The following is a 10,370-nucleotide window of genomic DNA, read 5'->3' on the forward strand; positions in this document are numbered from 1 at the left end:
ACTCAGGGGCCAGAGGAAGCATCAGCAGCCAGAGCTAAGAGCCTGCTTCAGGCCTACCTGCCAGATGTACAAGACGTAATGTGGCTTCCCATTCACCTCGTACGTGTAGAGGACCAGATAGCAGTCTCCCCCATAAAAGAAGCCATACCACTGATGCTCCACAGGGACCAGCTCCAGGTTTTCAATTCTCCAGACCTGGGTGCAGAAGGAGACACAATTTCCCAGGGATGGGGCTCCTGTTCGAAGGGACAGCTGCCAGAAGGGATTGGGCCGTGCTCAGCAGAGAACGCGGCAGGAAAGACACTAACGTCCACTGAAAAGTACACCTTCCCTCCCTGGTTCTTCTTTCCTCGCCGTGAGGGCTTATCACACTTGCAGGATCCAAATCCCGAGGAGAACCGGATCATTCCCGCTCAGGTGCGCCCCATCACGGCTCGGGGATGATTTGAATCTATCTGCCAGGTGAGTTATTGAGAGCACCCTGGGCTGTCAGCCTTTCACGTCCCTGAGGCACTGTGGGAAAGCTTTGCAGACTCAGACACCTCTTAGAGACTGCTCCTGAGGTGCCAGAGGGGTGCCAAAGCAGACACGGAATCACCTGCTCCCTCCTCTCCAGCAGGACAGCCGGGAGGGCCAGTGCCGCCTGCCGCCCCCCCTTCCCCCCACCCCCCCCCCCACCCTGAAGTGTGAATCACTGACTCACCTCAACTTTTCCATTGCCATCATCGACCATTCTTTCCTGGGCAGCCACCTCTGGCTTGGCATGCAGCAGGGTCACATCAAATTTCTCCTGGAAAACTTTAGCTGCAGAGAAGGGGTTGGGAGAAGCCGAATGAGTGAACGGCACCCGTGGCTGCCTTTCTAGAGAGTCCCAGCCGTGAGAAGGCGATCTGAGGAGCAGCCTCACCGATTTTGCCAATGCCAAATGTTTTCCCCAGGCCGGTGGTCTGGTCCTTCACTGACCACTTCTGGAACAACTGCTTAAACATGGCCGACTCGGCACCGTCGTTGACGGTCTCCACGTTGGTGCTGCTGGGGTAGCCCTTCATCTGGATGAAGCTCTGCAGACACCCCCAACCCCGGAAGGCAGGTCAATCAGGGAATACACTGGGTTCTTTGCTCGGCTGCTCACTCACCCCTTTGAAGCCAGTTGATAGGATTGCTCCCTGCTGGGAGTCAGAATCAAATCCTAACTCACTTATGTGTAGTGGCCAAGTTACCTGCCTCAAGGGAAGGACAGAGGGAACAGTCCCAGTATCTCTTGATTGGGCTGTCATGATTATGACTAATTTTTTATTTTTATTTTTTGCAAGATCGTCTATACTATGTTCTTGCAGCACTCACATACTCCACTGATTTCGTGTCAAATTCGTTTGCTCGTTTACTGCTTTGTAAGTGCATCCTGCTGGGCTCATCTGCATGGGCCTGCACGGCATCCTAAGCTTCTTGAGGACAGGGCTGTCAAGCGTGATGGGACATCCCCTTCGATAACAGCAGCCGTGTTCTGAGCAGGGGTAGGGGCCAGGTACTGTTCTAAGTGCTTTGCAAATGTTATTTAATCCTCAGAACCCTCAGAATCCTCCGAATATACCGGAGATGTATAGCAAACCTGGATTTGAATCCTAGTTTGTCTATCAGACTGAAGTTCACATACGTGACTGTGATGTTCTATGCCCCGGTTCCGAATATGGCTACATGTCTGAAGTGTTACTACCAGAATTTTGGGGACAATACCATACGCCTGTGGCTCCTACCAGGGCTTTAGACATGGCTGTCTGTTTCTCAATCTTTGTGGCCCCTCTTCCTTTCCACACGTAGATCTTGGTCCCACTTTGGTCTAAGATGTAGCAGTCCTGAAGCAGTAGGGGATAAAAGTGGTTACTGCCACTGAGGAACATAAGGAAGATCTCTAAAGCCAGGGCTGGCCCCAGACGCCAAGCCCACCCAAGCTCTACTTACATCATGGTTCAGTAAGTCCTGGACCAGTGGTCTTGTTGCTACCTCTGTGACCGCCAGCTGCCCAGCTGAGTCTGAGACACTGGAAAAGGGGAGAAATTAGCCTGTGCCTTCTCTTCTACAAAGCGTCTGTAGTCAATTTGGTATTTTTGCTGGCTTTTAGTGTGGAGTTTCTGGATAAATTTTGACTTCTTATGACAGGGGTGGCTTAAATGCAGACAAGAATGTAATGGATTCTGTTCTCTAGAAGACTGCTGTGCATCTCTCTCCCAAACATTATCTCCTCCACCTCCCGGGGCATGTATAGACTCAAGTAAAGGAAGACCTTCCTCAAGAGACGGGGAAGGGTTGCTGACAAGAATAGACAGTAGCTGCCTCCTTGGGTGGGGAACACTGAGCTCCATCTAGAAGCTGCATATGAAAAGGGTTAAAAGAAAGCCAGAGGCCTGTACCCAAAATGAGGAGCCAAGCACAGGTAGCTTGGTTTTCCAGGAGACATCTTCCCCCTACCCCGGCTTCCAGCCAGCATGTAGGTTTAGTTACTCACTGATACAACATGATGTTTGATTTCTGCTGCTGATCTATGATCTCATCGGGGACTGCAGGCTTGATAATGGAGCGTTGGCCGAGGGTGTCCTGAAGGACCTTCATCAGCTCCGGACTCGCTGCCTCCTTGTCTCCCTCGATCACACCTATTTCAGCACGGCCCCCTCGCTCTCTGTCCCGAATATCCTTTGCCAGAAGCATAGCCTATCAAAGAAGCCCAAGGAAGCAGTTAGCCCCACCAGGGCCCCTTCTGCACCTGCTGGCTTTGGGAGGAGCAACCCGGGTCCCAGACATAGGGGTTATTCTGATGCTTAGGACCCTGGAGTGAGTCACAGACTCACGCACTTGGCCTGTCTCTGAAACAGATTCTACTCAAAGGCAGAGGTCTGTCTTGCATCTCAAGGGAAGAGCCAGTGGAAGAAAGAAAAAGGAAAAGGCAACTGAGAGACTGCAAGCCCCATGAACCACACCTTCAGGCGCTCTCCGCTGTTGCTCTCTGGGCCATTCCATTGGATGATGACCTTCCCAAGGTCCAGCAAGAAGACATCACCTTGGTTAAAACTGTCCCAGCTCATTTCCACCTGCAGATGGGAAGCAGACATTGTTCAGGAGGAATTCTTAGGCGCCAGGTGGAGCAGACAGATGGTGGGGAGGACTTACCTCGGTGGCCCTGATGTTTCTTTTCCCCTTCACGTGTAGCAGCCGCTTCACGTCATAGGTGTTGGTCTCCACATGCTTCATCCCGGAGGCCACACCCCCCTTCTTGTAGCTGTGGGAATATCCAAATAACAGCCAGTTATTTACCGAGCACCTGCCACATGCTGGGTACTGGGGGGACCGTTGTAAACTACACAGCTGCGGCCTCTGCCTGTAGGGGCGACAACAGGCATAAGCAGGTAAACATGAGTGGTGGTCATGGCTGCCACAGAAGTAGACTGAGTGACAGACTTTTTGACAGAGTGGTCAGGGCAGTCTTCTCTAAAGGAATGGCAATCAAGCTAATATATTAAGAGGGATAGGAACCCGCCAGACAGAGGGCTAGAGTTCCAGAGGGTTCATCGTCAGTGCAGAAGACCCTGTGGCATGAACTTGCTTTGTTCTAGCAACTGTCTGAAGATCAGCGTGTGACAAAGAAAGGGGCACAAGTCGGGGAGCAGCAGAAGCATCAATGACACTCGGGCCTTAAGACAAACCCTCTCTCCAGGAATCAGCCCTCCTGTCCCTGGTGTTTGTCCCAACCCGGCCTCCATCCCAGGGTCCTGCACCTGAAGGGCATGCAGAAAGCCACCCTGGAGCAGGTTTGTCTTTGGGCTCCCTGGTCACACCTTGTGGTGCTCTGTGCCCAGCAGGTCCCCAGTCAGTGGGGACTGCCAGCCTGCAAGAGGCGAGCCTTGGACCCGCCTCAGATTTCTCCAGCTCGTTTGAATTCCTCTTGTTGTTTTTGATCTCAAGTGCAAAGTTTGCAGTTAATTAAACTCCTCCGTTCATGGGACATTATCAGCACTGTCCTTTACAAGACCCCTCGCTCGTTTTCAGTATTTATGTATTCCCTTTTATCTGCCTATGCTCGCCCATTCCTCTCCCTCCCACAGGCATCCCTTCCAACAGTGGAACAACTATCTTTTTCTTTTCATCGTGATAAGTGTGTCCTGTTGTTTGGTGGGCGTATATTTTTTAAAAACAGAAACTGGCATTGTCACGTAGTTCAAGTCTGTGTCTTTGTTCAGGAGCACCATGGATGTAAGACCCGCCCACACATTAGGCGTGTGTCTGACCCATTGTCTCCAGCTGCCACACAGTGCTCCTTGGCGTCCTGGAGTATTTCTCCTCTCCAATCTCCCAGGGGTGGGCACTCTACCTGGCCTACAGCTTCCTGCCACCACTAATGACACTGCTGTGGACATTCTGGCTCACGAGCTCTTGCAGACCCGGGTGTATGAGAAGTCCTCTGAGTCATGCCTCCAGAAGTGGGATTTGCCTCCGCGGAGCAGACTGCTCTCCAGAACGCTATGGCGGTCCCCCCGCCAGGGCGGCACGAGGGCTCCTATTTCCCCACGGCCTTGCCACCGCTTGCCACCACCCGGCCCTCTGATCCGGCCTTCTCCGACAGGTGGAAGTGATAGCTTTGTTTTGATTTGCATTTCTTGGACCCTTCACGTATTTATTGGCCTTTGTGGTTTCCTGTTGGGTAAGCTGCCACTTATGTCCTTGCTCTGGCGTAACTACTCACACGATGCCCTGCTTGAAGTAGCCGTGGAAGGTGTCAGACTCATGGTACTGGACCTCTCGGTGCTGCACAGGGCTGCCTCCCAGGTAGTCGTCCAGCTGTGTAGTGTAGATGGCCGCGCAGCTCTGCTCATCCTGGGAGGAGTCCTTCCCGATCCAGAAGTGGATGTCCTGGGAGAGGAGGCTGCCCACTCTTCGTGTCTGGGATGTCCAGAGAGATCGGGTCGGGGGCCGGCTCACCCACCCCGCCCCTGCTCTGCTGCTGGCCCCTCCGGTGTGGGAGGGACACAGCACAGGGTGGCTCGTGTCCCGCCCTAGGGGGGCTCGGGGCCTCTCTCCCTTGCGGCAGTGGCCTCTGTGCAGACCTGCTGTGTGGCCCAAGCTCCAGCAGCCCACATTCCTCCCACCTTGGGGGCAAGTTGACAGCTTACTGTTCTCAAACTACATGGAGACCAGTGAGGATCCTTTCCAAGGCAGGGGGCAGACTTACCTTGCTGCCCCCCTGCCCTTACACAGCCGGCACAGCACTGGTCTGTCCATCTGCGTGGCTCTGTTGGCATCGTTCTTGTGGGATATTGTTTCCTCAACTAGAACGAGCACTTTGAGGCACGGCCTTGTATTTACCTGGCCTTCCTCCACACCACTTTAATGTGGGGTCTGAGCCCCGGGAGGGAGAAGTGATGCTTGCGGGCTACCCGCTGAGGTTCAGACTGAGGGCTCCATCCCCTAAGAACGGCCTTTGAGACTCAAGCTGGAGGCCTGTTCTGTAAAACACGGAGGAAAGACCAAGACGGATACCAGGGACCTGATTAGCGTCAGCAGCAGATCTCAGCGGAACCCGGGAACTGGCTCTCAGGGGAGAAGTTCTTGGGAATAAGGAGATGGTGCTCACCGAGAGGATGACGTAGCAGTCCCCCTCATAGAAGTTGCCATGGGCACTCAGGGGCACCAGCGCCAGCTCCAGTTTCTGGAAGGACAAGGGGTGTGCGTAGTCTGCAATCTACCCCACCCCTCCAGCCTCCCTCTCCTCTCCATCTTTTGGCACATGTGGCAGGGGAGAGGTAGGGGAGATGTCACCACTGATCCTACGGGGCATAGCGGCCGGCCACAGGCTCAGCGGGGCCGCCCCCCTCGCTTTTGCTCGGCTCTGCCTGCATGGTCCCAGCTCTGAATCTGGGTCCCCATCTTCACCCCGTCCTCCTCCCCACCACCTGCATGGTCTCGTCTTGCTACACTGTGAGGAGCCTTTGCAGGCTTTGCAGGCAAAAGAGCTGGATATAAGCTGACAAGTGAAATCCCACCTCGGAGCAGCCGCTCCAGGTGCCTCTAGCACTGTTCTCCAGCCCCGACCGCCCAGTGCTGGCCAAGGTCTGCAGACGGGACGTGGGGATACCATGGGGCTGTGGGAGGCGAGTGCCAGCAGGTGCAAAGGGGCTCCATGCCCGGTGTTCTGTATTGCAGCCTGGGGTGGGGGCCTGAGCTGCCACCTGCAAGTATGGCTTGCCCCAGGAGAGCCATGCACCTGGCCTCACACGTGCATTTCCATCACTCTCGCCGCGTGAGGTAAACCTGAGTCATACTTGTGTGTGTTCTATGTAAAATGTGCGTGTCAAATGTAAAAATGCTAAATAGACCATACTTTTGGTAACGTTTAGTACCTAAATTGAAACGAACAGGTAGCCTTAAGTGCTTTGGGTTTTCTGCAGCAGCCCCTCTCTGGGCTCGGAGCAGGGACGTGGGAGCGCGGGGAGGGGGTCTTTACATCTGGCAGGTGGAGCTGCCCCGGGGCCGGGGCTGTTCCCAGCTACAGACTGTTGGAGCTGGAGCTGGGCGGGAGAGGCGCCTCCCCCCCTCCACCCCCCCCCCCCCCCCCCCCCCCCGCCCCGCCAGAGGCAACCACCACGCCCCCTACCTCCCCTACCACTTGGCAGGAGCCAAAGTGCCCTGTGGAAGACAGGTTCTGGTTTTCCCACAGAAGCAGCCAGGAGTCGCAGGTCTCCCGGGTGGGCCCAGGCTCCACCCATCGCCCCAGGGCATTTACGGGAAGTGCAGACTCACGGAGCAGATGGCGGGATAAAGGGCAAGCTTATTTTTGCTTGGGGCCCTGCTCTCCAGGGCTAAAAGCGTTTCTTCCACCTGCCGCCACCTGCTTTGAGCACCCAGGAGGGGTCAAGGATAGGAAAAGGTGGCTCTGAAGCCGCCCCTTGCTGTTCCCAAAGACGGGAGGCTCGGGAGTGCCAGAGGGCCGCCAGAGCGTGCCCCGCGGTACGGGGAGGAAGGTGTGCCTCCGGCCCAGCTCACCTCGATCCGCCAGGTGATGATCCCAGGCTCGTTGCCCACGGCCCTGAAGGCGCCGCTCAGAGACATGGTGCTGGTCTTCGCAAGGCTGCCAAGGCACAGAGTGAGCAGGGGAGACGAGGCCCCTCACGGGGGGGCACGCACCCACCCAGCTTTTCTCCTAGGTCATTTCCTAGCTTCTCATCAGCCATCCTGCCACGTCCTTGTGGTGCGCCCTGCGGCTCCACGGCGACGGGGGGGGGGGGGGGGGGGGGGGGGGGGGAGGGGGGGGGGATGACTCATCGGAGTTCTCGAGGGAAGCCTGGCTGGTCTGGGGGTCCCCACCCAGAAGGTCCGCTCCCCCCTTGCCACTTCCCTTGTCAAGAGCTCTGGTCAGAGTCACGGTCATTTACTGAAGGGATCATAAATATGTCAAGCCAACGTGTTGGCTTACGTTATGTCACTTAATTCTTATAAACGGAGTATATTTTATCTTACATTGCAGGCAAGTTGAGGTTCAGAGAGGTTAAATAATTTGCCTAGGGTCACACACTAGAGCGAAATCCGTATCTGACCCTAAAGTCTGTGCTTTTTAGTCACTTCGATGTCGTGTAACCCTTCCTAAATGCACCTTCCTTCAGTGGCTCACGGGGAGAAAAGCTTACGTCGGAGTATTTCCAAGCTGGGCTGCCTTCTCTCACTCATTCCTTCCAGCTCTTTCCAGAGGTCCTGCTTGCCAGGTCCTCTGCGGGGTCAACTCTCTTTCTCATTGGGCTTTTACTTTCCAGACTTTTCTAAGTAAACTATCCTAAAACTTGAACAGCTTGTCTTGCTTTTTGTCTGATGACTAATATGTTCCCTGGGCCTCGAAGAAGAGGGAAAGTAAAATGGCAGAGCCTGGGCGGGGAGAGGGGGGACAGAGTTCAGGGAGCCAGCAGGGAAAGGCTGGGTGGCCAGGTCTTCCCGGGGGCTGATGCTCTCCTTCCCCCTCTCACACAGATCCACAGGAGCCAGTGGTTCAGTTGCTGCCCACGAGGCAGGGTGGGGAGAGGGAGGAAGTGGTGAAGAGAAGTCCGGTGCCCCACCATCTGTATTCAGGGCGTGTCCAGGGTTATCAAGTACTTACACACATGCATGGTCACGTAGGGGCTTTGTATAAATAAAATGCCTGCCTGTTGTCTGGTTCTTGCTCTCAAGGAGCTTGCATTCCGATACGGATAACTGATGAATGCTCTCAAGAGGCAAAGGAAAAAAGATGTGCTTGATGGATTTACAGAAGCAAAAAAACCAAACCAAAACAAACAAAAAAAAAACCCCAACAAAATAAAAACAGAAACAAAAAACAAAACATGAAACAACCCACTCAGAAAGGGCCGTATGGAGTTTTGCTACTTGGAGGCATACTGTGCTTGTTAAGAGCATGTCTGCCCATTCTATCCTTGAGCCTTGGTGGATGAAGCCAGGTTTGGAGAGCTCGTGCCATTATGTAGTGTGTGGACTTTGGCAAAAAGCGCAAAAGAAACAAAAACAAAAAACAACAAAAAACCCAGACTCCATTTGTGTACTGCTGGAGCGAGACTAAAGCAGGGCACAGACCCGGAGCAGCCGGCGTCTGAGGATTTCATTGGATAACTTGTGCTGCCCCACCCTACCTGGTGCTGCTCAGAACTGCCAGGAAATATTTGTTCAAGTTCTCTTCAGACCCTAGATTTCATTCATTAAAGGCAAACGCCATGACCCAAATAGGGGAAGGGGACAAGGGCCAGTGAATTCATTCGTTGAAAATAGTCAAGCTTCCACCTGGTAGAATCGGCATTCATCAGGGCTGTGAGTCTGAGAGGCCAAAAGCAGTCCCGTTTCCCAGCAGGGACTTAGCAACAGGGAAGGAGCTCACTGGGCCAAGGTTCCCCCACTTAAGGAGAGGACATGCTCAAGGAAGGGACTTCCTGCCTCCCTGGGACACCCAGAAAAGTTGATGGCAGCTGTGGCATCAAAGTCCCCCAAAGCTCAATCTCTCCCTCCCTCTTCTCCAAGTCCTTATTAATTCAGGACTTTTGAGGCCCCTGCAGAAACCCTTGGGGTGGGGTGCAGTTTTGGAGGCCCAGGCTAAAAGCCAGCGGCCCTTAACTCTCACAGATCCCCCTGTGAACGGAGCCCAAGCAGAGGAAGCAGTTCTAACCTCCGCCTTGGCCCACGCCGCCTTTCCAAGAGACGTGTGAAAGGGGTAGTCTCCACACTTCCCAGCTTTTGAAAACAGTGCTCTATCTGTTCAGTAGTTTCTAACAAGGGCCTTAACTTCGCAGCAGGAAGTTTGCACAACTCATTACAAACTCCTGGTTTAATCCTTTAAAAGCCTCATCCAAGAAGACAAAGGCACAGAAATGTCGATCTCCTCTTCCCTTCGTTTCTTCCTTGCTCAGTAGGATTGCTCTGCTGATGGACACCCACACACCAAATAGACCTTACCTTGCCTTCTCCCCCACCGGTCTTCCTGGTTTTCTGGCGAGAAAGTAGCAGCAGTTCCGGGGAACCAACCCAAAGCAGAAGGTGCCAGGTTCCGCTGCCTTAGCCTAGTAATGGCTGCACAGACCACTGCCTTATATTTGCTTGTGTTTGCATCTTAACCTCATTTTCCCAGTCCTGGCCAATCACCGCCAACCTAGCCCTGGGCTTGACTTATTCAAACCAGAGGGGAAGCTTTATCCGTTCCTATTCAAAACAGCAGAAAGAAGTGCAGACTTTTAAAGGCTTCTTTTCTCTTTTAACTCCAGCTCCACGCCCTGATCTAATTGATTTTTTTTTTAAGTGCATCACCCATCAATAATGCAGGGAAGAGGGTGGGGCGATATGAAATTCGCCATATTGTAGATATGGATGCATTATGCTGATGACAGGAGGCAGGGGCCAGAGCTGCCCCCTGAGTGCCTGTGATGTCCAGGCTAGCAAATGCTTCCCCGAGAAGCTTCTGGGCATTTCTCAGAGGGAGGGAAGTCTAGGAGAGGGGCGATCAGGTCATCCTGTTTTGCTCCTTAGGGTCTCCTTTGGGGTCCAAACATTATTGGAGTGCCTATTATGTGCCAAGAACCATGCTGGACTCCCAAGTTCTAGGGATCCCACTTTGGGAGCATCAGTAAGGAACATGGGAGAGTGATGACTCCCAGTCCCTCGGGGCTTCCGGTTCGCCCTCAGAAGTCGATAGGACACCAAGTGTATGATTATTAAGCACCTGGATGGCAATGGAGTTGGTTCCAAACAGGGGCCAAGAAAGAACTAATGCAGCCCGACTTCTGTAACCTTGAGCAGAAGCCCAGTGCTGAGTCTGCAGCTGGTCTCCCAGCCGGAGGCAGCCGCTTGGCCAGCCTGGG

General features: G+C 53.9%; 1 protein-coding gene across 1 annotated transcript in view; it reads right to left on the reverse strand.

Moving 5' to 3' along the window:
- AVIL (advillin) overlaps nt 1-10,319 on the reverse strand; it is a 23,289-nt gene extending 12,970 nt beyond the window's left edge. Inside the window, exons 1-12 of the mRNA XM_015073253.3 lie at nt 9,472-10,319; nt 7,030-7,114; nt 5,621-5,695; nt 4,733-4,929; nt 3,163-3,271; nt 2,973-3,083; nt 2,504-2,706; nt 1,960-2,038; nt 1,755-1,853; nt 908-1,061; nt 704-804; nt 58-195 (exon numbers count right to left, since the gene is read on the reverse strand). Coding sequence (XP_014928739.1) covers nt 58-195; nt 704-804; nt 908-1,061; nt 1,755-1,853; nt 1,960-2,038; nt 2,504-2,706; nt 2,973-3,083; nt 3,163-3,271; nt 4,733-4,929; nt 5,621-5,695; nt 7,030-7,095 — 1,332 coding nt within the window. The 5' untranslated portion in view covers nt 7,096-7,114; nt 9,472-10,319. The remainder of the gene's footprint in view (nt 1-57; nt 196-703; nt 805-907; nt 1,062-1,754; nt 1,854-1,959; nt 2,039-2,503; nt 2,707-2,972; nt 3,084-3,162; nt 3,272-4,732; nt 4,930-5,620; nt 5,696-7,029; nt 7,115-9,471) is intronic.
- Nucleotides 10,320-10,370: the final 51 nt, after the last annotated feature.

Source organism: Acinonyx jubatus, chromosome B4 (assembly GCF_027475565.1).
Source record: "Acinonyx jubatus isolate Ajub_Pintada_27869175 chromosome B4, VMU_Ajub_asm_v1.0, whole genome shotgun sequence".
NCBI lineage: Eukaryota > Metazoa > Chordata > Mammalia > Carnivora > Felidae > Acinonyx > Acinonyx jubatus.